Source organism: Dama dama, chromosome 7, assembly GCF_033118175.1.
Source record: "Dama dama isolate Ldn47 chromosome 7, ASM3311817v1, whole genome shotgun sequence".
Lineage (NCBI taxonomy): Eukaryota > Metazoa > Chordata > Mammalia > Artiodactyla > Cervidae > Dama > Dama dama.
In genome coordinates, this window is record NC_083687.1 from 43,438,247 (window position 1) to 43,459,986 (window position 21,740).

The 21,740-nt window shown below is 45.0% G+C and overlaps 1 protein-coding gene across 4 annotated transcripts in view; it reads right to left on the bottom strand.

Moving 5' to 3' along the window:
* JARID2 (jumonji and AT-rich interaction domain containing 2) overlaps nucleotides 1-21,740 on the bottom strand; it is a 228,932-nt gene that overhangs the window by 120,971 nt on the left and 86,221 nt on the right. For all 4 annotated transcript variants that reach the window (XM_061147590.1, XM_061147586.1, XM_061147589.1 and 1 more), the window contains one exon: nucleotides 2,247-2,382. Coding sequence is in view for 1 of the 4 variants with exons in the window: in XM_061147586.1 (XP_061003569.1) it covers nucleotides 2,247-2,382 (136 nt within the window). In the remaining 3 variants the exon portion in view is untranslated. The remainder of the gene's footprint in view (nucleotides 1-2,246; nucleotides 2,383-21,740) is intronic.

Below are 21,740 nucleotides of genomic sequence, written 5' to 3' on the forward strand. Positions count from 1 at the left end.
AATGGAGTGGGTTGCTGTGTCCTTCTCCAGGGGATCTTCCCGACCCAGGGATCGAACCCAGCATCTTTTACATCCCCTGCGTTGGCAAGCAGGTTCTTTACAACTAGCGCCATCTGGGACACTGATGCTTTCCAGCAGTCCCTAAATAAGAAAGCACATTTTGTTTAACATACTAACTGCCTTTAAGAAAATGATTCTTGAAACACACAGGTTCTAAAACAGGGTGATGTGTTTACTTAGAAGTGCTATCGAAACAGTATGAGGAATAGCAAAAAGGTGGCCCTGCAATGCGGCCTGCATAAACAGCAACACGAACCAGAAAAGGGCATGCTCACAGCAACTTCACAACAGAAAGACAGAAGCCTTGATGACTGAGTGTTTAAAAGAAAAAAAAAAGAAAAAAGATAAGTCAGGCTTTATCAGAGTGAAAGGCAACCTATCAAGACAAACAACAAAAACCACCTTTCTTAAGAAGGTGGTAACAGAATTAAGTTTTCAATGATCCCAATAGAGATGTATAGGCCAGCTTTTCTTAAAATTCCTTCCTCACTATCGTTAAGCCCTGACTACGCCGATGAAAACAAGAGTTACGACTGGTTGACTAGCTGGCAGGGCTAGTCTCTTCCTGAATGTGTAATTGTAGTTTTTGTTCTTTTACCCTAATTTCACCACCATTCAATCCCTGACACCTGGCTACCTTTCTGTACTAAGAGCTAATTTTTCCCAGTTAGTTTGATTTTTATTTCTTAAAAAATTCCAAAAGCACCAAAGCATCACCACTCCTGAATAGTAGGATGAGAGCACGCCTTGTCACAGCAGTGAAATCCAACGCCACAGTAGCCATTGCTCTACTATGACCCCAGTTCCAATAAAATGCTACCCCAATCATCCTCTCCCCAAAACTTAAGAGCAAAACAGTATGTTCAGTGTGAAGCAATGACGGCAAGACTGATCACAAGTGCTCTTTAAAATGATGAGGAGTTTAGCATTTACTCTATTCCAGGCAGTCAAGGAATGAGTGGGGTTACTCCACTGGAGGAGACCCATGACCAAACAGGGCTCTGAGCAGTACACTGTGGCAAGACAGTACTCAAATTATTTTAATTACGCATACACGCAAGATTCAAAAAGGGCCTTTCCCCATCACACTGGCTTGGCCTTCAGTCACACAGTACCAGCAGAGACTGACAGAATACGAGTGGTGTCAGGGCAGACCCAGGGGCACTCAGGAAAGCCATCTCAGGAAACCCTGCCATCGCCTTACGGAAAGAGTGCACCAACAGGTCTTGTCTGGAAGCACTGGTTCCAACAAGAGGCTCCCAGACAACTCACCTCACAACTAAGCAGGATGGAAAAACCTCCACGCCCTGTCAACCTGTCACTCAGCAGCCTGGCAAGCTGCCAGGTTCCCATGTGCCATGATTTTACCACTCCACAATTACAGCAAAGACGCAAAAAGAATAATAGGTTCTCCTCTTCCTCATCTCCTTATTTCAAACAAATACAAGCAGAATAAGGTCAATTCATTCATGTTTAATCCAAGAAATTAACAAGAGAGGCTGTGGATTGCTGCTGCCACAGCCACAACCCTCGAGATAAAATATAAACTGTAACCAAATGCTTGTTCCGAAATGGTCTTCACTGGCTGATGCCATCTGAGTCACACTAACCCTGTCAAAAAGAGACATCAGACTCAGACAGGGGCAAGTTTCCCGCCAGGCTTCGGGGATCCACTTGACAAGCACCCAGAAGGAGAACACTGGACGCAGAGCAAACACCTGTGCTGTCCACCTGCCGCCGCGCAGGCACCGGCCCGAACCTTGGGAGGCTCGGAGCCAGAGAGACAGCGAGGCAGGCAGCAGGCACACAGACTCAGGCTGCCTCCTCTGTAAACAGGGGCCACAGTCAGCAAGGTCATCCAAGGCTGCTTCTGCTCCCCTACGTGGATAGAAAGACAGATGTTCCCAGAAAAACCTGTATATCCAGCTCTACACACAACCCAGGAAATAGGAGAAACCAGCTCGCAGCCCTGGTCTTGTCTACAGGGCACACACAAATGAAGGCACCTTGCCAATTATGTTATGCAGCACATAAAGGAGCATGAAAATGAATCCATAAACCCAACCAGGGTAACTGCCGTTAGGGGCCCGGCCTGAGAAGCACGAGCCACCCCAAGCAAGCGCATCCATCTCAGAAACAAGGCCGGGGCCAGCACAGCATCCAACCCAACAGAACAGGCAACTCACCGCTCACGGCCTTCAGGCTCCCAGGAATGCCTTCCCCGTGCTGCCTCTTCTGGGCGTTCTTGAACTCCTTCAGAGACAAATAAAGGACTTTACGTACCACCCTTTCTTCTGACCATGGAATCCCATCACTGTCATCCTGGGGAAACAAGGAAGAACGGGGAGAGGAGTGTTACTTCAAAGAAAGGAAGCAAATGTTCAAGAGTCAGAATAAACTTAAAAAAAAAAAAATCCCAAGCAAGTACTGACTGACAGCCAGTTCCAGAGATGAGAACTACATCCTGCGAGAGGGCGCTGGTCCGTCCTGGAGGGCCACCCCTCAGGCTGTAACGGGACCAGAGGAGCATCTCCCTTCACACACCCCGTCCCCAAATCGTGTCATTAACTGGTAATACTGAAGTTTTATATTCTTGACAAAGTTTAAAAAACAGCGGTACGGCAGCCACAACAGGAACAGGAACGCATCACTGTACCAGAGTTCTTTAAAGTGAGCAATTCCAGAGCGTAGGCACCTCACAAACACGTGCCCCACTCTTTGGGAAATGTTGCTGGGAGTTGGTGCCTCAAGGAATTTAGTCAAAAGAAATGAAACTGGATCTGCACTGGCCTTTTAAGGGAATGAATCACAAAAAAAAGTGAGAGAGGGAGAGAAACCACTGCAGAAAAAGGGCAATGGATCTTGGTAGAATAGCGAATGGGGTGGTGGGGGGTGGTTTTTCAAAGAAGAATACACACAGTAACAGGTCTCATTTAAGAGTGGCTGCCCTGGTCTGTTGTATCAGATCCAGTGTAAGCTCTTAAGAGAGCAGTGACCAAAACAAGGGCAGGCTCGGAGGACAGGGGAACTAAAGCAGCAGCAGCCCACCCATGGACCATTCTGGCAATTCCAGAAGCAAAGATAGACTGCAGACCAGAGGGGATGGGGAAGGACCAGGGCCCAGTCTGGGAAGACAGAGGTGCCTGGAGATGGCTAATACGGTGCACCAACTGAGTTAACTCTTTTCATGGAAACAGCAAGAAGGCTCTCAAGGTTTAAAGAGCTGCTTCCCACAGCCTGAGACCCTCACAGGTTCTCTCCTGTGGACATCTGCCTACAGTGGACATCTGATCTCCTGTGGACATCTGCTCATCTGAGAATTCCTTACAGTCACACACCTACTTCAAGACTTCATTTTTCTAATAGCTCAATTTAGAGATAGAAGGATTATGGGCTTCTTGGGTACTTGGGGTCTTAAGAGAGTAAGTAACTTCAGGAGGTGGTGACAGACAGGGAAGCCTGGCGTGCTGCAGTCCGTGTGGCTGCAGAGTCAGAAATGACAGCAAAGCGGGGTTCTGGTTCTTCGGGTTCCTTTTGTTCAAACAGGAGGCCAAGTATGTCCAGGTCGGGCTGCTGCTGCTGCAGCTCTCCGCACCCTACAGAACTGGTTTTCACTCACTCCCTGCCACTACCAGGTCACTAAAGCCTCCTCCTAAAGCCTCCGGCGGAGATAAGGGAGGTAGATTATCCAAGATCTTCTCCAGCTTGTAAATTCCTAAAACTCTGCATAAACACACACTGCATCTTAGAAATCCAACCACACAGTCTCTAAGCCCCACAGAACGGAAGCTGTGCTCCTGTTAATCTTTCAGGATTTCCTAGAATGACAGTGATTCTCCATCTTCTGTAAGAACGGGAAGAGAAGGCCTAGGAGCAAAGAGCCAGGATTCCCACCTTTCCGGGGCTGTCCTTGGTGCCTCACACCTGGAGACTTCCAGTACCTCCAGGAGGAAAAGACACACCCTCTCTTCCCAGTGGCTCTCCGGAAAGCACCAAGGCATCTACAGACCAGGGTGGTGGTCAAGTTCACACATGAAGACTGAGAGCGACCCCAGCAGACTCTACCGCATGCAGCCTCTTAACCACCACTCTGGGCCAGCCACCAGAGACCAGACAACTCCACGGCTGAAAACCAGGAAAACCAAGTGCTCCGACCAGACCCCACTTGAGGAGCCCAAGGAACCAACCTGCCTAAAAGGCCAATGGTTCAGCTACACAAGACGTGAAAAGCACAAAGAATTCACTCCTGGCAGCAAGCAAGCCCCCCGAGTGTGCGTGAACGTGCCTCCAGCAAACTGGTTCCCCCTGAGTGACAGTCTCAGCCTTGGGAAGAGTCCACGCTCATGGGCTGAAGTCTACCCTCCAGGACACAGGGAAGCCTGCCCGACAGAATGGTCTCCACCACTCCAGGTTCCTATCCTCAGCAATTAGGTCTCCACCACAAACCAGGCCATGACTATAAACGATAATGTCCTACATACACACAGTTTATAAACTTTGTAAAGCCCCAAAAATAGCTTTCAATGTAAAATTCCTATGACAATTTACTGCTTCCTGTTCAGACTGCAGCCGTTATTCTGACTCCAGGTCTTCCAAAGAGAGACTTAAACACCCTGAAGACTGATATCTAATTAAAACAGACAAACCTTGCGAGAGGACAACGTCTGCAAAGGAAGACACGCTTAACGCCCACTTGGTAACAGCAGCAGTTCCATGACATCTCTCCAGATAGCGTGTCAGCTGTTCAGTCGTGTCCAGCTTTCTACAGCCCCAGGGACTTGTAAGCCCGCCAGGTTCCTTTGTCCATGGGATTCCCCAGGCAAGAATACTGGAGTGGGGTGCCATTCCCTTCTCCAGGGGATCTGCCCAAACCAGGGATTGAACCCGGGTCTCCTGCATTGCAGGCAGATTCTTTACTGTATGAGCCAGCAAGGAAGCCCAATAAGATCCTTATAAATATAGGAGAAGGAAATCTAGGACTCAGAATACAGGGTTTCAAGTTCTAGACATTAAAAATAAAAATAAACCACCACACATGAGTTCTTTTATAATCCAGATTGCTGGTCAAGACTTGTCACCTCCCTCAATGTTGATGCAAGACACAAACCTAACAGGTAAGAAGTCGACTCTGCCCTGTTTCCAAAACCCCAGCAGGTTAAGTGATGATTTAGAAATGAGAAATCAAACTGCCGTTCACAGCTGCAGAGTCACAATGAATCCCCACATTCAGTGCAGACCCCTCTCTAGTGGGAGGCTGGCAAGGTGGGCTTGCAGCCAGCCACGAGGCACACAGGGCCCTGCAAGCCGGGTGTCCTGGGAAGCTGGAAAAGAAGAAGGTACTTCAGGGGCCTAACACTTGACTTCTCATAGTTCTGAACAACCCAACTTCTATTGAGCACTCTAGAACATAGCCCAGGCCTAACAACTCTCTCATTAGAAGTCAGGAACTCCAAAGGCAAACCCCACCCCTGCCCCAAGAGCTTCCATGACCTTTTAAGTCCAGCCCTTCCCTTTTCTCCTTCCTTTTTCAGTAGCTGTCTTATTTAACCAGCCAAAGAAATAACGTCTCCATGGAGTCGTTTCTCAAGCTCCTCAGTGTTATCCCAGCACCCGTCACTGCCTGAGAGCTCAGGATGCTGAAAACCGGACCAACTCAACCTCATGCCTCCCACGTTACCACCCACAGCCGGCCTGCCAGTGCCGCATTTCCAGGATGGATGAAGTGCAGGGCCTGAAATCACTCCAATTTCCTTGACTAAAAACACACTATCTCCGTAAAAAGGGCCCCACAGTGACGACTCCAACAGGGCCGAGCAACCCCTCGCGTTCTCAGTGGTGTAAGCCTGTCAACAACCTAACACCCGCACACCGCCCCACTGCCACAGTTCCCTGTGAAGACAGCGCCCATCTCCAAGTGCACGTGGCCTTACAGAGCCCAAATCTACTGCCCCACAATCCCTTCACCTCGGTTAAACGCTACCCAGATTCCCTCACTAAACAGCCTGTTCCTGTTCTCTGTTCCTCTCCCTGCCGCCCACCTCAGCGAGCTCCTCCTCCTGTTTCTCCCAGGAGCCCCTCATTCTATCTCCTCCCACCTCTGTATTCACTTAGCCCCAAATCACTATCTTCAAATAGACTGATCGGCCAGTGGTGCCTCAGTGTTCAAAATCCTCACAATCTCCTGTTGACCTTCATGGGCCTGGTGGCTCTCTCGCTCCTCAGAGGGAATCACTCTAGATCTGCACCGCAGCACTGGAAGCAGAAAGCAAGCCCTTCTCCATGAAAGCAAGCTTCCTCCACCACACCCAGCCCCCCGTCCATTTGCTTTACTGGTCAGCTTAATCAAGGCAGATAGAGTCACACCACTGATCCATCGTCCAGCAGTCTCCTTCGGATGCAAATGCAGCCGCTCAGAGTGTGTAGCCAGTTCTAGTGAGTGGCATTAATGATTTAAAAACAGCTCCTGGAACATAGGCAAAACACTCTCCGACATAAATCAAAGCAAGATCCTCTATGACCCACCTCCCAGAATATTGGAAATAAAAGCAAAACTAAACAAATGGGACCTAATGAAACTTAAAAGCTTTTGCACTACAAAGGAAACTATAAGTAAGGTGAAAAGACAGCCCTCAGATTGGGAGAAAATAATAGCAAATGAAGAAACAGACAAAGGATTAATCTCAAAAATATACAAGCAACTCCTGCAGCTCAATTCCAGAAAAATAAATGACCCAATCAAAAAATGGGCCAAAGAACTAAACAGACATTTCTCCAAAGAAGACATACAGATGGCTAACAAACACATGAAAAGATGCTCAACATCACTCATTATCAGAGAAATGCAAATCAAAACCACAATGAGGTACCATTACACACCAGTCAGGATGGCTGCTATCCAAAAGTCTACAAGCAATAAATGCTGGAGAGGGTGTGGAGAAAAGGGAACCCTCTTACACTGTTGGTGGGAATGCAAACTAGTACAGCCGCTATGGAAAACAGTGTGGAGATTTCTTAAAAAACTGGAAATAGAACTGCCATATGACCCAGCAATCCCACTTCTGGGCATACACACTGAGGAAACCAGATCTGAAAGAGACACGTGCACCCCAATGTTCATCGCAGCACTGTTTATAATAGCCAGGACATGGAAGCAACCTAGATGCCCATCAGCAGATGAATGGATAAGGAAGCTGTGGTACATATACACCATGGAATATTACTCAGCCATTAAAAAGAATTCATTTGAACCAGTCCTAATGAGATGGATGAAGCTGGAGCCCCTTATACAGAGTGAAGTAAGCCAGAAAGATAAAGAACATTACAGCATACTGACACATGTATATGGAATTTAGAAAGATGGTAACGATAACCCTATATGCAGAACAGAAAAAGAGACACAGAAATACAGAACAGACTTTTGAACTTTGTGGGAGAATGTGAGGGTGGGATATTTCAAAAGAACAGCATGTATACTATCTATGGTGAAACAGATCACCAGCCCAGGTGGGATGCATGAGACAAGTGCTCCGGCCTGGTGCACCAGGAAGACCCAGAGGAATCGGGTGGAGAGGGAGGTGGGAGGGGGGATCGGGATTGGGAATACATGTAAATCCATGGCTGATTCATATCAATGTATGACAAAACCCACTGGAAAAAAAAAATAATAATAAAAATAAATAAATAAATAAAAACAGCTCCTGTCATTTGGGGTTCCCATGATAAGACCTCTAGTTTTACTGATCACCTAAATCTTAAGAAGAATGAACTCCCAGATGACACACCACCCTTCCTCATTCCTACCCCACGATCTCTTACTGATTTCTCCCCATGCCCCTCAAAATGCTCTGCAAACACTGAAATTAACAACAACAACAACAAAATTACATCTGCTGGCAGACAGAAGGAGGGAGGGGGGGAGTCATCACATAGATTTGCTTTGGGACTAACTTTGAAAAATCACTTTCTTTGGCAAATGGAAGATCTTTGAAAGTACAAGTGACAGAGTTTTGTTTTCATTTGCAAAACATCTACCATTCTTTGAAAAAAGTATGAAAATGGCAAGGGCTCAGGCATTCAAGTAGAATGTATCTTGTCATAATCTTCTTATTGAAAGGAAAAATGACAGCATCACCTCTAGCTGCTCCGAGCTTTTTAACAGACATGTAAGAAAAGGGGGCACAGAAAGTAAGCATGTGAAGACACCACACACCACGTGGCAGACAGCACCACCGAAGGATTCTCCAAAGCCCACAGAGCAGCTTAGAGATACAACAGTGCTCTGAAGACCACCAGTGCCTTAACTACTCGGCAACTTGTAGAAATGCAGGCTCATTTTAAGACTCCCTGGTGATGCCCGCACAAGTGAAAGTTTCAGAAGCTCTGCTGTACAGACGAGCCCCATCCTGCCCATCTCACATCACTTTCTACCTTCCATTGGAAAACAGGCAAAGATGAAGATGAGGTGAAACCCTAGATGAATGCTTCTAACCACCATCTAACTGTTGAAGTCTGTATTAATATACTGAGAAATCTTTCCTTTGACTTCTCTTAACTGAGCGAAAACCAAGTGACCAAATAGCAAGCATGAAATCAACAAAAAAGTTAAGACACTGAGAAGTGGTTAGCTCCTTGAATCAGTGCAGTGTGACATGAGCTGTCCAGCTCATTCCCTGATCCCTCAAGTTGGGATGACTTCCCTTTAAAGGTGACACAAAGTTAAACACTAATGTGAACAACATCCCAGAAGAGGACCAGCATATGCAATGAGATCATTTCTATTTCTCTGCACAATCTGAAAGTTGGCATATATTTCAGCAGCCACATTACCCAGTAGGATCTCATTAAGCTTGCAGTTAACCATATCCTCCCAAGGTGACTTTATTTGTTGGGTGAAGGGGTGTACCCCCCCCCCCATTACCATGCCACAAAACCCAAAGGAAGGCCCCAAACCGATAAAACTCACGGCTCCCAGTTGCGAATTCTTTTTCTGTGATTTTTCTCCCAACCTCTAAGGTCAAAAACCAAAACCAACACAGAGAGACATATAAGAACATATGAGATGCTTTCTTCCTTAACCAGGTTTATCAGCAAAACAATGAAGAAGGTACATGATCTGTTGGGTGCAGACTGCCACGTCTCCTACAAACAGCCTCATGGAGAAGGGCTGGAGCTGCGGACATGGGCATGCATCACTATTTTAAATGTACTCAAGTGCCTACCCCAACTTCCACTGATGGTGTAAATTCTTATCAATGTTAGTTTCAATAAAGCCCCAAAAGGGCCTTAATATAAAATGAATTTGCTGACAATTCCAATTTTCTCTCTATGGCCCTCGCTTCAAAACCCTGGATTATTGAATTAACATGTTCTAACTGCACCAAGAGTTCTTCTAATTGATTGTCTCAAAACTGATCAGGTTGTTGATACAGAAAAGCCATGCCGTCCACTCAGCCACAGGCCTGGGGAGAGTCTTCCAACCCTCTTCCGAGCACTCAAATACTGGAGTGCAAGCAATAGAGGTTTCCAGGTCAGTCAGTCCTGGTTAGTTTCCGGTGCCAGGTTCTATGGAAGCCCATTTCTGATCAATTTAAACAAGACACACACACACACACACACATTTTCTAACAATTACAACTATATAAAAATGAAACCAGTCTCCATGGAAGAGACTTAACTTCCCAGTACTTGTGAACAAACTGTGTTAAGAGCCTCATCCATTATGAGTGACCAAGTAATTTATCATCGCAACCAAGGGCACTGTTAATACTAATGCTAGGACAACTGGTAGAAACTGGAACAAAGGTCAACCAGGGACTAGGTTCTTTCCAGCAAAGGTCTTCGGTACCATGCAGATCATTTTTAACATCACCACCACATAAAATAAAACCAGTACCCAAGACACATAAGTTTTACATTGAAGTCCAGAACCTCCCGCCAACATTTTAAATGTCAACTGGCTTGGGGGGGTTGGGGGGGTGCAGACATGTGCACACACTACCATGTTCCACAGAAAACACTTCTGCTTCCACGGGAAGGGAGCAGCCAGTCAAATGCTCCCGTCAGAGATTCTGGTAAGTAAACCAAGCAGACAGGGGCATGCAGGATGTGAGAGAAGAGAACATGTATGTTCACAGGCAGAAAGACCTGCTCCTGACACGACATCCCTTCATTAAAACTGATACAGGAGTTAAGACAAACAGTTAAGTGTTTGGATTACAGTAGCCACTGGATGAGCTGCCAACACCACCACATGCGTATGTTCCATCTCCGTGCATTTTGCCAAGGCTCTGAGAGCTGAGCAACTTGTGACTTTCCACCTCCTTTTAAAAAAGAAAGAAAGAAACGGGATGCCCAGTCTCAGTGCTCAGTCCCACGCTGGGCTGCAGTAACCAGAAATGCCACATGGGGGTGGGGGGTGGGGGACTGATTACTGAGAAGATATTTCCAGTAAGAAAACTGTGAAAGACTGGCTCCAGGAGGGAGGTGGAAAGAAAATTCATAGCCCTTTCCTCCTTCCAGGGAAGAATGTCTGGAAACCTCTACATAAATGCCTTTTATTTTCAAGAGCCCAAGTTTTGCATATACCTGCTGTTAAATCACCTTACTTAATGCAATTTGTTGCTGTCTGAAATATCAGCCTCTTCCATCAACAGTTTGAGAGAACAATGAAAGCATCCAAAATAATAACAGTAATAATTTGTTAGGGATGTTGATTCTTGGCACTGATTCCACACAAACAAAGATATAAAGAGCCAGAGAGAGAGAAAATATTAAAGGAAAGAGAAAGAGGTTAAAACTACTGTTTCTTCTACTTTTAACAAAATATTTTCTCCACTGGAAATCAACTCAATGTCTCAAATCAACTCGATCTTCATTTTTAATTTCATAAATGTTTCATCTGTCAATATTCAAACATCAAAGAAAAACAGGGGAACATTCACACCTAGAAATCAGATAAACGGCCAGGAAGGCACTGACTTACTGAATTTGTGAATGACGTTCCTTTGCCTTGGTTTTAAATTAGAAGCACGTCAAGCAGCAATTTTCCTCCGAAAGACAAGCTTCCAGGGATAAAGTAAACGGACTGAAAATGCTTATGCAAGGAGAGTTTTACTTCTTCCAAACTCCCATTAAATAATGTGTACTTATCTTTGATTACTGCCTATTTTAAAAAAATAAAATAAAAAGCTACAGCCGAAATTGGATTAAGAACTTCTGCTGAAAACGATTTATTGCATAACACAACTCTGACAGCCTGAATCTCCGGCCACCAACTGAGCCTTTATAAAAATCTGCTGGGCAGCTGCCAAGTCAGCTTTTTTGCGTCTGAGCATGTCAGACACCGCCGTTGTCAAGGCAGCGGCAACGACAGCGCACGTTTCCGGTTAAACGGTGCAGGCAGGGACCAGCAGTGAGGGCCACGCTACACAGCATTCAACCCCCTGCAATTCCTGGTCTGACAATTTGTTGTTTAAACATAATCAAAAAGGACTCGTGATCGGGAGGGCATTATCTCCAAGAAACTGGCAGAAATCGGACTGGCGATCTCCCTTCGGTTGAGGAAATAGGGGAGAAATTAAGTCAAATTACAAATAAATACTTGACATGGGTCTTAGAAAGAGAAACCAGAATGAGAAGACGATTCTGTGTCGGCAATGCCAAGGAGCAACTCCCGACAGCCTCATCTGGGAATAAATCATTAAATAAGTAGGTTCCCAAGGGCATCCTGACTGACTGGGATCTTTTCATCCTTACAGCCTTTGTATGTTAGTAAGAATACCCCCAAGCCCCCCAAACGGCATATTCTAAGCTGCACTGTCCAACAGAGCAGTCAGCAGCCACATGCGGCTCTTTAGACCGACTGAATTAAAACTAAGTTCCTTAAGTTGTACTGGACACATTTCAAGAACTCGTCAGCCATGTGCTTCTCAAAATGGACAGCCGGTTAAAGAATGTTTCCATCATCCCTGTTCTAGACCGGCACTGATAATGAATTGGACGGAGTTTTTCATTTGGCTGTGTTCCTTGCTAACTCATTTCATTATGGCCCTAAGACTCTTCAAAACAGGCACGAGAAAATTCTGGAACATGAGAATACTCCACACATGAAAACCAGAGTCTAAAGTAGGTAAGAACTGATATTTACCCATATAACTCACAGGAAGTGGTTCCAATTTGTTCTGCCACATCTCACCTTTCAAATTTGCAGGGAATGTACATGAAATTCAGAGGATGAAATACAAGATTCTTCAGTCTACGAGGAAGCCCTAAAGACACGCACTGCTTTAATATGCCTTCGAATCATATTCTAAGTTATTTCCCTGCAAAATAACTCCTCTGGGTTTAAGAGAAGACTAAAACCAGCACCCCACCAGTCAGTCTCCCAGTACCAATGGGTGGCCCAAACTTCTGAGACTGACTACTGCCCCGCCTCTTGCCAGGACCAGTCAAGGCTATAGGCCTCTGAGCAGGGCCAAGGGCTAGGGTGATTTTTATACTTCTGTTTCTCCCCCTAGGCCCTGGGACACTGCTGGGTGACTTGATGAGCTCTGTCAATAACTGACTGACTTGACTTGCTGGCTTTTTCTGGCTCAGAAAGAACCTCCACCCAGGAAATAGCATGAGTGTCCACACCTTCCCAGAGGACTGGTTGTCTGGTCATGCTACACTGTAAAACCTGTTAAGGAGTTTGGGGGGCCATTTTATGAAAATTTTCAAGTTACAGTAAAGTACACAAATAAACTTTGTCCTTGGATTTAATATCAATGAACACCCAATCATGCTTGTTCTCTCCCCCCTTTTCTCCTATCCTTCAGTGGTCCCCTGAGTTAAGGACCATCAGTTTGTACCTTGTCATTATAGGAATGGACCTCCAGAAATCATTTTAATGCCTGTCGCCCCTGCAAACAGTGCTTCCCACTAATGGAAATGCAGGCCAGCGTGTGGCAGGTCACACACTACTGTTTCTCATGCCTCTGTCCTCCAGGTTTGATAACTAGGAGCACCACTCAGACATTCCCAAATGATGCACAGGAGGTTAAGACAGACAAGTCTGTGCGACTCCAGAGGCTTTGCCATGTCTGTTTCATCTTCATGTTTCCAGCCTTTAGGGCTGAGTCCAGTACACAACAGAAATATTCAAAAATTCTTCAATAGAGTGAACACATATTAAGAGCGGTCAAGAGGTAAGAGGCCTGGATTTCAGTTACGGAATTCTGTTTCCTTGTGTACAAACAAATGACCGAGGAGTGGCCACCAACTCGAGAATCTATGAGGAAAAACACTGCAGCACAGATCACACACGTGGGTTCCGCCCACCAAGTTTCTCCCAGGTGATGCTGCTGGTCAGACACAGCGAGAATCACAGGTATACAGCCTGCAAGGGACCTGACTCCCACCTCGCCTGCATGCAGACTGTTCTCACTGCCAGAAAAGACACTGTAATTGCCAAACCTAAGGCAAATAATTAGAAACCTGACTCTTGGCTGGTTTTCCTGTTTTCTCTCCCGCAAAACCTTCACTTTGTGGCAAACAGATGGGGAAACAATGGAAACAGTGACAGACTTTATTTTGGGGGGGGGCGGGGGGGGGGGGGGCGCTTCAAAACCGCAGCTGGTGACTGCAGCCATGAAATTAAAAGACACTTGCTCCTTGGAAGAAAAGCTATGACCAACCTAGACAGCATATTAAAAAGCAAAGACATTACCTCGCCAACAAAGGTCCATCTAGTCAAGGCTATGGTTTTTCCAGTGGTTATGTATGGATGTGAGAGTTGGACTGTAAAGAAAGCTGAGACGAAGAATTGATGCTTTTGAACTGTGATGTTGGAGAAGATTCTTGAGAGTCCCTTGGACTGCAAGGAGATCCAACCACTCAATCCTAAAGGAAATCAGTTCTGAATATTCACTGGAAGGGCTGATGCTGAAACTGGCCACCTGATAGGAACAACTGACCTTCTGGAAAAGACCCTGATGCTAGGAAAGATTGAAGGCGGGAGGAGAAGGGGATGACAGAGGATGAGATGGTTGGATGGCATCACCGACTCAATGGACATGAGTTTGAGCAAGCTCCGGGAGTTGGTGATGGACAGGGAGGCCTGGCGTGCTACAGGCTATGGGTCACAAAGAGTCAAACAAACACGACTGAGCAACTGAGATGAAAATTTTCAACTCCGATTCCTCTGCCCTTCCCAGTCTCTGATTATGATGGAAATAATAACTGCATCGACTTACATTGTAAAACCTTCAATCCTTGGGGCTCCTTTCAAAGTTTAAAAGCCTCTGAGGTTCCCAGTGGCTACTACAGGGGGCATTTCCAAATTTCCTAGCATGACCTACAAAATGATCATCAACCCAACTTAGCAGAGAGTTTTTAAGTCCTTGTCCCTCTAGTGCTCCCAACACCTGCCCCCACAACTGACAAGAGATGAGCATCTCACATAGAGGCAACAGCTCTCATTTTGTAGCCCCATCTCAAAACAGACACCAGAAAACAGAAGTACTGTTGTTTATTAACTAAATATTGATCATAACTTCAACAATAATTCACCAGTAAATAAACAACAGACGGTATACACACAGTTAAAAGTACAACCTCAAACCTCTAATACCAAGAAATACATAAAACAATTAGGCTCAATTTACCAACTCTGTCTGTTTTAGTATTTCGCCCCAGCTCTTGGTCTTTATAATGCAAAGAATGCATGATCCACGTGACCAGGACCCTTAGTAGAGGTCAATTTCATTCAAACTGAGATATTTACTACCAGTGAATTCAGTTCCTAATCCAATGACAAGATTTAACCATATCACTATTTCACAATGGTTTTCAAAGATCACAACTATTTCTGCCACCTAAACAAAACCAGAAACCTTCATTGGCTCCCTCATTTCTTTCATGCAAAATGATATTTCCGGCAGCAGTAGCTCCATAAAATAGCCTGATAGACCAATGAATGATTCAATGAAAAGATTCATGCTTACCTACAGACTGACAGAGCTCCTCCAAAGTCATGAGGGTTGACCCCCTAAAAGGTGATATAAGCAGTTTCATTTTCAAGCACAGCTGTTGGGAATAGCAAATATGGCCTTCTAGAAGTGACATCATAGTCCTTCCTATGTTGGCATGTCACAGTGATAAGAGAAAACCCACATGAGAACAGTGGATGTCAACTAAAAGTTTACCATTTACACTTCATGTGATGTGTGTAAAAGAATAAAGCAGAAGAGGGAAGATGACAATTTTACTCCAAATGGGAAACCCCCAGAAAGTTTTGAGCAAAGAAGTCACAGAATTTGATTTATTATTTTTAAAAGCTCACCCAGGTTGCTGGGTTGAGATTAAAACAGGAGATGGCGGGGGGTGTGGGTGCAGAGATAAAGGAAGGTGTGACAACTGCCCACAAGAAGTGAGGACCAAGGAGGCAGCAAGAGGCTGTGAGGACTAAACCAACTGAGAGAACAACATGTGAGAAACCAGGAATAAAAGGTGAACTCCCAAGTTTTCATCTCAGAGCATTTCCTTTCCTTTCTGGAGGGAAAAAAAGGGGCACTTCTGAAAACAGCAGAAAGTAGGGAGGAAGGAACCAAGAGCTTCATTCTTACACTCAGCTGGATTTGTCCACATAGACCCTGGGGGAGAGGTCCAAGTTCAGGCCGCATGTCAAAGCTAGAGATCTGAATACAGCTGGTAGTTAAACATCAAACCTAGACTCCAGTTTTATCAAAAGGACAGAAAAGCATAGTTCACCTCTTCGTTGAAAGTTAAGGGGTGAAGTCAGGTAAAGGCTGCCTGACCTGGACTAGTAGTCATCTTACGGCCAAAAGGGTTTTCAGAGACTTAGGAAAAATGACCCTTCCAAATAAACAGTGAATGAAGGCAGAGAACATGGGAGGAAGAAAAGGAATGTTTCACATACTCCAGAGGCTTTCTAGAAACATCTGCATTGGATGACGCCCTGTGTTAACTTCAATAATCTGGCAGAGGAGACCTCAGAAACCCACTGCTCAGCATGGGCCATACCGCAGGCCCAGGGCTGCTGCTGCTGAGAAAGTTCTATGTAGCCACACGAAGTCGTAACTCATTCACACACACGTGCAGAAGCCCCTTTTTATATGTAGCTTCACATGCAAATGAGAAAATGATGACATCCAGCCCTAAGCAGCAGCAGGCCTGAGGCCCACTCTCCCAGGTAAGTGTTACCACTCTCCCAGGTAACTCCCAAGAATCAGAAAGGCTTGCACACGGGTGAGACGAACCACCACCCGTTTGCTCTCAGGTGAATCATGGAAGGATCGAGAGAAGCTCCTTTAGGATGCCCCAAAGACTGGGAGGAAGACTACAGAAAATAATTTCCTCTATGTGGTCAACTCTATTTTCTATCAGACACACCACCTGTGAGTCACAGCCCACTGCCAGACCTACGCAGTGCTTTTCCTCTTGGAATTCCCATCCTCCTAACCAGCCCTCCACCTCTACTGCTGGTGATTGCCGTTCCAGTTCTGGCAGCACAAGGGCTCAGCCGCCCTGGAAATCCCTGGGAAGACCTCGCCATCAAGCTCCGAGTCAATGGTCCAGGGTAGGGCTGGGGCCCAGAGATTTTGGTAAACTCAGTGTGGGCACCACCCATCCATCGACACTCCCATCTTTGATGGACTTGGTCTCACTGCATTAAAATCACCCATTTCCTAACAACTCCCTAACAGTAAGGCTGGCATATTAGGAGCTTACTAAGCAACTGTTGAGGAAATGAAGCTTCAAAAAAGGAAAAAAAAACCAAAAAAAAACAAAAAAAGGAAGAAACCATGTAACTAAGGAAACCAGGTTAGCTGTTTAAATAGAACACACAGCATGTTTGAATACACTTATTTTCTTGACATTAATCCTCTACATTGAGGATTCAGTATTCTCTAAAATCGAGAAAAAGTTTCAGCTGATACTATAAAGCTTTCTTTGCGTGTAAACACAAACCGAACCCATACTACCTTCAAGGAACTGAATCACTGAATAAACCACTCAAAGCTTCCCTGCCTCCAACTGCAGAGGAAAACCAACCCTGCATGTCTATGAGTCAGAGCCAAGTTCTGATTTGCCAATAAAACACTCAAAATATTATCTCAGTAAAAGTACTGGGAAACTAGGTTATGGTTGCTCACTAGTTTAATCACATCAGGAGGGAGAGTCTGGAGAGGCAGATCATCTTTTACCCAATACCCCATCATTGGGAGGTGAGTGAAAGTCGCTCAATCATGTCTGATTCTTTGCGATCCCATGGACTGTACAGTCCACGGTATTCTTCAGGCCAGAATACTGGAGTGGGTAGTTGTTCGCTTCTCCAGGGGATCTTCCCAACACAAGGATCGAACCCAGGTTCTCTCGCATTGCAGGTAGATTCTTTTACCAGCTGAGCTGCCAGGGAGGCCTAAAAACTAAATTGAAGGGGAAAACCTTTTGTATGTTCAGTATCTTCTTAACCCCAAACTCAAACCGCTGCAGAACAATTCCAGCCCCTAAAGTCACCTGTAGGAGACAAATGAAGCTTTTATTCTTCTCCTTGTGCTGTCAGAACAAGGCCTGTCAAGCTCTACTCTGTCAGATCTCCTGTCCATGTTAATACATAATTCAATTTCCGCTTCCAGGTAAGAGGTCTCTAGAAGGTCTGCTGCGTCCTTGCTCCTAACATTCTCCATTATGCAGCAGTGCAGAAAGATCTGCCCATCCCACACCTTCCAACATGACAGCAAGGGCTGCTTTTAGCCCAAGAGTCGATGAGAACACACTTGAAAGGAAAAGCAGAAGATGGGAAAACAGAAGGGGCGGGGGAGGAGAGGCTATCCTATACAAAACAATTCTCCTTTTTAGGGCCAGTTAGGGTTTGACAGTCTTTTCAGACCATTTTACAAAAAGCCCTGACCTCAAAGAAAACACTTTCCAATTTTAACATACATACCCACACAAAGAAACATAGCAGGCACTCCCCACCGGCCAAAATAAAATGCTCTCTAGTAACTACCGTAAGTAGAGAAGGCGATGGGCTTCCTGAGTCAGAGTGCAGAGGACGAGAAAAACCACCAGCAACAAAAACATCATAAACAAAATCAGAGTCAACAAGACACTGGGAGCAAAGTGGAATTGCTTCTCAGTGAGATGCAAAGAAACACATCCTTGAGATGCTCAAACAAGGGGAGCGAACACATTGGTCAGCCAGCCGAGGCAAAGAGGGTGGAGCCCTTAAATACAAAGAGAACCTGGCGACAACTCATTTTCTGTGGAACAAACTAAAGTTCTGGAAAATCCCACACAATATTATTAAGGAAAATACTTGAGAATGGATTTACTTCTCATCACTTCACTTCTGTCCCATACATTTGGCATAAAATTTCCCAATCAGCTCCAAGGTTTTAGACGATTTTTAAGAATCACTAAATAAAGTTGCTTTGAGAGATTCTCCCTTAAAAACAGCCTGAGAGGACTTCCCTGGTGGTCTAGTAGTTGAGAGTCCACCTGCCAATGCAGGGATTCGATCTCTGGTCTGGGAAGATCTCACAGGTCACGGGACAGCTGAGGCCATGCTCCGCAACAAGAGAAGCCCCCACAATGAGAGGGGCCCACGGGCCACAACTAGAGAGGAGCCCTCGCTCACAGCAACTAGAGAAAGCCCGTGAGCAGCAACGAAGACCCGGTGCAGCCAAAAATATTAAAAAAAAAACAAAAAACAAAAAAAACCCTCTCAAACAAACTAGAAGGCATTTGTCCATCAGTCTAACCACAGCTCCCACTGTGATAAGATGTGATCAGTATGCAATAATTTGAGTTCACTGTTAAAATGATATCCACAACGATAGGCAGTACAGAAAACACGAATAATGAAGGAAGAAGATAAAAATAAGCCAACGCACCTGCCTTATAACCCTCTCCAGTGTGTAAATTGTACGAGTCTAATCTAGAAGTGTTCTGCTAGGAAAAAATGGTACGTTCATTACTGCAAAATCATATGCTATCTCCTTGGGAGAAGGGAATGGCAACCCACTCCAATATTCTTGCCTGGAAAATCTCATGGACAGAGGAGACTGGCAGGCTACAGCCCACAGGGTGGCAAACAGTCAGACAGGTCTTAGTGCAAACAGCAATGCATGTGATCTACACTTAGGGTTGCTCTTTGAGCTTAACCATATTCTAGGCAACCTTCTAAGAGATCCTGGTAAAGTAACGGACTGATGGGGAAGCAGGCAGCTTGCTTCAGACAGACAGCAAGAGGGCGGGCCTGTCAGTGGCTCCAGCACCACTGTCTCAGGACACCGAGCAGTCAGAAGTCTGGAGCCTCCCCTCTCATCTTCACCTGTTCAAAGAAATCTCTGAATCTCTGGAACCATCATTTTAAAATAATTAAAATGATGAGTTTTGTAATATGTGAATTTGACCGCAACAACCAAAACTTATTAAATTTGCTAATCTCAAAACAAATTCTACTTAAAATTTAAGTAATTTTTAGTGTTTTCTTTGAGGTCAGGGTTTTTGTAAAATGGTCTGAAAAGTCTGTCAAACCCTAAATGGCCCTAAAAAAGGAGAATTGTTTTGTATAGGATAACCTCTCCTCCCCGAACCCCTTCCTTCTTCCTGTCTTCTGCTTTTCCTTTTAAGTGTTTCATCATCGACTCTTAGGCTAAAAGCAGTCCCTTGCTATCATGTTGGAAGGTGTGGGATGAACAGATCTTTCTGAACTGCTGCATAATGGAGAATGTTAGGAGCAAAGATACTTAAAGTATCTCCACTTTATTGAGATACGGAGAACAATGAAATTATTAATACTGCATTCTCATGTGAAAGTTCTAGAAATACTTTTACTGGCAAACTGGGTTTGAGTGTTACAAGGCTTGTAAAAACCATCCACTGCTACATGAAACAACTCCATAACCACTTTTTACCAAGTAAAAAGTTTAACAATTCCCAAATACAAAATATATCATATTGCAGCCTAAGCAAAGCAAATTATCAGCTTGCTTATTTTGATGCTCTTGTGTTCATTAGAAACTGCTAATGATGCATCATTGAAATTGAAAATCAGTAAAATGTGCAGGGAGACAATTCCTTTATATTACCTTTTGAGACCCATGAAGGTCTTAATCATAAGGGCAGGATGGGTGTGTGTGGGGTTTGCTCCCTCTATACTCAGAGGCTTGTCCCAACAAACAGTAGAGGCCAAACACACAGAACGGGTCACAGTGAAGTACTGGTATCATAACCTCAACATTCGCCCTGGTTTTCAGTACTTTTTTCCTTTGCATTATTGCTGTGGTCTGCAATGGTTTGAACCCATATTCCAAATAACTCTTTCAAGCTCACTTGCCCCTGCCATTCTTTCTCTGGCTCTTCCCTTATCGCAACACTCATGTCTCAGTCGAATGTCACCTTCTCCAAGAAGCTTTCTCCGATCACCCTACCACACAACCTGCTTTAACTTTCTTCAGAGAAGTTATCACCCGTAAAATTTGTATTTGATAGGAACACATATTATATGGTTTCCTAACTAAATTACTGGCAACTCAAAGATGATATATGAGGCATTCCATATATTCAACACTTTGATTTTTGACAGTGATACAGTTAATTATTTTTATCATAAAAAAACAATAAATAAATGAGGAGGAGGAAAGAGGTAATTTAACTCATATGAGCTAACAAATTCAAGTCCACCCCTCTGTTAATGAGGACAAAGAAACAAGATTAACACAGCCTCATTCCGTATGGCCGATGCTAACAATTACCAAAAACTAGTGTCTTAAGACACAAATTTATTCTCTTACCGGTTTGGGCAACCTCCAGCAGACAGTGAAGGACGAGGGAGCAGGGCATGCTGCAGTCCACGGGTTCACAAAGAGTGGGAGAGGACTGAGCGCCTGAACAACAACAGATTCTGAAGGCCAGAAGGTCAAAATCAGTTTCACTGGGTTAAAGCAGAGGTGTTTGGTAAGGCTGTTTTCTTCTCGAAGTTCTGAAGGGAAAATCCAATGCCTTGCCTTTTTGGCTTCCCTGGCTTGTGGCCCCTTCATCTGTCTTTAAAGATTATCACTCTGACCTCTAAAGTTCTGTTTTCCCCTCTCCTTTTCTCTCTCTGCCTCTGAAGCGCCGACCTCTCTTATGTAAGGACGCTTGTGATTAAAACCGGGCACACCTGGACCAGCCCAGCCCAGCTCCCTGCTGAAGACTTCACTTAAGCACGCCCCTGTTTACCACTTAAAGTAACAGGCTGGGGGGACCTGAATATATTCAGGTGCCATTACGCAGCCTCCATTATCTTACGCTGGAGGTGAGGAGGCTGAGAGTGGTCTCGGGAATTTTTTTTTCCTTTTCTTTTTTTTTAAAGTGTAAAGAAAGACTCAACTAGGTCCTCGGATCTTTTGCTAGTGAAAGAAGAAAACCGGAGTGGATCCAGAACAGTGGGTGGAACTACCATCTCCAAGTTTCCAAGAAACAGCAAAGTAACTGGGTCCTTTGGTTGAAAACTTCTTTCTGTACTAAAACCACAGGTGCCAAGCGAGTGGCAAGCCAGTCTAAGGGTTTTCTGATTTCCCAACAAAGAAGAGCGTCGGGTGCACACCAGGAGGAGGACCGTTTCAGGGGACAGGAGCTTCCCCTTCTGCTAGGATTTCAACTGTTAATTTACCTTATCAAATAGCACGAGA